The sequence below is a fragment of the Austrofundulus limnaeus genome, unplaced genomic scaffold (genome assembly GCF_001266775.1).
Source record: "Austrofundulus limnaeus strain Quisiro unplaced genomic scaffold, Austrofundulus_limnaeus-1.0 Scaffold325, whole genome shotgun sequence".
Lineage (NCBI taxonomy): Eukaryota > Metazoa > Chordata > Actinopteri > Cyprinodontiformes > Rivulidae > Austrofundulus > Austrofundulus limnaeus.
In genome coordinates, this window is record NW_013952727.1 from 436598 (window position 1) to 441254 (window position 4657).

General features: G+C 36.9%; 1 protein-coding gene across 1 annotated transcript in view; it reads left to right on the forward strand.

Moving 5' to 3' along the window:
• bard1 (BRCA1 associated RING domain 1) overlaps positions 1-4657 on the forward strand; it is a gene marked incomplete at its 5' end in the record, with an annotated part of 25391 nt that overhangs the window by 2006 nt on the left and 18728 nt on the right. Inside the window, 3 exon segments of the mRNA XM_014022339.1 lie at positions 704-1725; positions 2067-2147; positions 3251-3423. Of these exon segments, the coding sequence (XP_013877793.1) occupies positions 704-1725; positions 2067-2147; positions 3251-3423 (1276 nt within the window).

The window sequence follows — 4657 nt, forward strand, 5'->3', positions numbered from 1 at the left end:
GTATTATAAAGAGGAAACCTCAAATTTTATTTGAAAATTGAGATTTCCCAGCTAAAAAGAAACAAAACTTTGCTAGCTCACAGGGAAAATCTCAAAATCTTAAGGCGTTTTCCCTCAAAATCAGTTTTTTTGTTGCTACTACTCAAAAAAGTGCTTCCAAATATAGTTTTATGATTATACAGTATTTCAGACAATTCATTCAAATGATACATTGATAAGGCATTTATTCATTATGTTTTGACAAAATGCAATTTTTGTTAACATTTTAATCAAAACACTATATTTGCCTATTTCTCCATATACCACTTTTAGACTTAATCCTCGTTTTGATGTGATGKSTCATATATCTTCTCTTAAAGCAGTATTAGTGATTTACTTATTAGACAGATAGCCATGCAGTGTAGTGAAGCATATTTGTGTGACGTTTCTAATCAGAATTTATAGAGAGAAAAAATGTGATGTACTTTTTAAATCCCTATAGGTAAAATCATATAAGTAAATAGTTAATTGTGTGCAATTTGTGTTTGTTTTCTTAAATGCATACAATAAATCTATAGCAAGCTGAAAAATTGCTAGTGTAATATTTCCTTTATTTCTTCTGAACGTACAATGCAACATTACAAAGAGCCTGTATGAAAGCAGGAGGATTATTCTGTGTTGCTAACTGTGTATCTGTTGTCTTTTTTTTAATACTTTATTGCAGACTCATCTGCTGCTACTGAGGTTCAAACACAACCTGAAGCTGCAGTCTTAAAACACAAGAAGAACTTTAAGATCTGGTTCAGTCCACGCAGTCGTAAGGTGCGCTGCAGGGTAGAGAAACCTTCAGAGGTCGATGTATCAGACGGTAAATCTGCTGAAGTGGCTGCAGCACAACTAAGCACCACTACTGCTCTGTGCCAAAACATGTCGGTTTTTAATTTTACTTCATCCTCCCAGGACTCTTCTTCTTCTTCTCACAAATGCAGCAGTGTAAATAAAAAAGGAAAGAAGAGGTCGAAGAAAACCGCCACCAGCAAGCATGTGCAAAAAGCAACTAGAGCCACACTTAGAGAGACAAAGCAGAATAGAAAGAAGCAAAAGTTGGAGGCCATAAACCAACAATGGGGAATAACAGAGGAAGAGACTGTTCCATCCAAACTGGAGCAGCCCTGTGCTGATGGAGAGAGAAGGTCCAGTAAAAAGGTTTCTTTCCTAAGTCCTGTCACCTCTGATGTGTCTCAGCTTGAAGCATCACATGGTAACACAAATGAACTCCATCCTGCCAGCAGTGCAATAAAAGACAGTCTCTCAGAAAGCAGAATCAATGCCTCAAATTACCAAACTCAGCCTGGTCAGAGCACATCGAACGAGAAACCATCTGCAAATGACTCCCATCCTGATGACAGTCCAGAGAAACAGGAAAACTCATCTCCTCCTGAGAATCCATCGAAAAGGAACAGAACAGAGGCAAAAACCTGCACCTTGGAGAATACACCAAAAAGGCCGAGGGCGTCTCCGGGCCAAAGGAGAAAATCACTGGGTCGGACATCTTTGTCAGTCATCAACCATTTATCTTCACCCAGGAGTGATAAGAGCAGCAAAAACTCTAGAAAGGAAAGGGGCAGTCCCAGCAAATCTTCGGGTAGTCCCGGATCATCTGTCGGGCGGCCAAGTTCCGGAAGTCCTGCAGTAATGAAGAGAAACCACAAGGGAGAGACCCTGCTGCATCTCGCTGCGATAAAGGTTAAGAAGTTCCTCAATTTTTTTCATTTTTTTATATTAAAAGTGAAATAAAGATGCAAACCATGCTATTTTTATTTTCCTCACTTTTTTTATGTAGCACGAATAAACTCAGAAATCTTCCTTAAGATTTCTTAGTTCTAAGATAAGCCAACCATGTTCTGCTTTAAGTAATCCTTGTGAACATAGTCATAATCCCTCTCCGCATCCCAGACAAAGTAATCAATGGCCCTCTGTGGAGTCTGATTAATAAACCAAAGGGTTCTGATTAACCAGGATCAGCTGTTTGTTTTAGAGGTCCGTGAGTCTCAACTCCAGCTTCTTGTCCTCTCTCGGCCCTGTAGGGAGATACGGAGGCTGTCAAGGAACTGCTGGACCAAGGAGCTGACCCCAACCTGAAAGACAATGCTGGATGGACACCTCTGGTAAGTTGTTAAAAAATGTAGCAACAAAGTTTCATTTAGGAAAACAAAACATTATTTAAACTTAGTTTTTCTACATATTTTTTGTTTTTTTACTCGTGACTTCAGTTAGTCAAATAAAGGCTACAACGTCTCAGTTAGTTCTTGAAGAAAAAGCCATATTTTATGCATAAATTCTAATCTTAAAATGAATTGGTCCTTTTTTTATTTTTTCTCCGCAGAAAGACACAGAATTTCCCTTTTATTTGTTGACCTTTTTTTCTCATTTCTTTTCTTTTAAGAGAAAGTGTCAGTATTTTTATATCTAACTTTACTACAGCACTTCATGCAGCTTCTAGCTCCGCTCAAACTTGAGTATTCAGTTTAGGTTCTGACAGTTGGCACATAATTTTTTTACAATGAGATTAGAGCTTGAAATGTTCCATTTTTGTACACTTCTATACAGCATTGTGAGGCTGGGAACTGTTTGAGTTGAGATGCCCCAATCATTTAAAACTCCCCGGCGTGTCTTTTTCCTGCGCTGTTCTTTCAGAACCATTTTAAATACTTAACTTTTTGCTAGTTTACTGAAATAAAATGAGGATTTACAAGAGTCTGCTTTAMCCATGTTTGACAACCATTAAATAACGAAACAGATTTCAATGTGCTATTTACAGATCTGCAGATTTCCATTCTTGTGAGCAAAACAAATGTTTTCTTTTTTTTTCTTTTTTTACTACAACAGATGGTCAGCACTAAAGAAAATTGAATACATCCCAGATTTAAATGAAACAGTTGGAAATGATGGGAGGCATGTTTAATTTCCAGCCAGTTGTATTAAAATAATACATTTTCTTTTTTTAATTAAAAAAAAAATGTTAATTTTTACACTTTTGTAAGGAAGAGCTCATTAATAACTCAAGTTATGATTCAAATTAACAACTACAGCAACAAAAGTAGCTTTTATATAAAGTACATGCAAGTGAAATATGCACATTGAAGTATTTTTTTAATGCTTCACCATCACCCTAAAAAGATTAAAAAAAAAAGAACATATAGATCTGAGCGTGGCATACGAATTGTTTCTTACAGTATAATTTCGGGTTTGATCTGAATGACTGTTTCAGCATGAAGCGTGTAACCTTGGCCACCTGCCAGTTGTGGAGTTGTTGGTCTCCAGGGGGGCCTTGTTAAACACACCTGGCTATGAAAACGACTCTCCACTCCACGATGCCGTAAGGAACGGACATGCAGCCATTGTGAAACGGCTACTGCAGCTCGGGGCTTTGCAGAATGTCCTGTAAGTTGTTTTGCATATCTTTTAAACTTTATTGTTTTTATTCATGATGTGCTTTTGTTAGTTTGCCACATTGTAAAGTTTTTTTCGTTCTTTACACAAAGATGGGGTTGTGCCCTCTAGAGGAGGAGCACAAGCAATTATGTGGTTCACGTTTCATATGAAAACTTCTTTTTAAAACAAATCTTCATAAAATTCAACTTTTTTTTATGTGTTTAGTCGGGTTACTCAAAAGGTTGTCACAAAAGAAACCAAGCGTTTTAAGGTAACATTTTCTGTCACTTCGTCATTGCATGATAAAAATGCCTTTTCCCTCCAGACCTGCACATTTTTGTCTGTTTCTCTAAGTAAATAGTAAAGTGCCCTTTTCTGAGTCACTGAAAGACATTTTGGCCCTATTTGTAGTCATGAGCAGGGGTGTAAAGAAGTGCTATGAGTAGGTGGACAGATGCAAGGCTGGTGCTGATTATCAGTTTGGTGAAGCTATATCAACATTCTTGTTTTTCTCTGTGGAGGCAGTGTCAATGGGTCACACATTGCTAATAATGAGGTAGAAAAAGTTGAGTAATTATGAGTTGATCAGGATCAGTTTGGACACTAACCATCATATACCATCTGTTATCTATTGTCCATGTGTTTGCTGCACTGTATTTTGTATCTTTTCATCATATACTGTACTTTCTTCTTTGTAGCTTACTTGTCTATAAGGCAAAAGAGTCAGTAATTTAGACAGTCTGGCAGACGAATGCAATCTTTGTCCAAATTTCTCCTATTATCAAGCACATTTGCACACACGCTCAAGGGCCAAACAAAGACAACATCAGTTACTTTCAGAAACTAAGGTCTATCTTGAGCAAGATTACAGCTGGCATTGCAAATATCTGAAGGATTGAAGTCAAGTCTAACTCGTTCTGTGTTGAACACAGTTGACCATTTCTTATTTGGTACAGCTCATTGACAAACATTAAAAACAAAACACAAGCTTACTCCTTAATTACAACTAAATACAAGTATTTTAAATTGTCACAGTTGTGCTATAAAACTATATGAACCAACAGAAGTCAACAATTTAATTGGTGTATTTGTTTTTTATTTGTTCACATGAACTAGACTTATGCTTTGGAAAGTCTACAGAAGGTGATTGGGCCCTTTTGCAAGAACATGTTCGTATTCTTATCCTAAATTTCTCTTACTTTTGTTCGTACAAAGGGTTCGTACGAACATGTCACGTCAGATT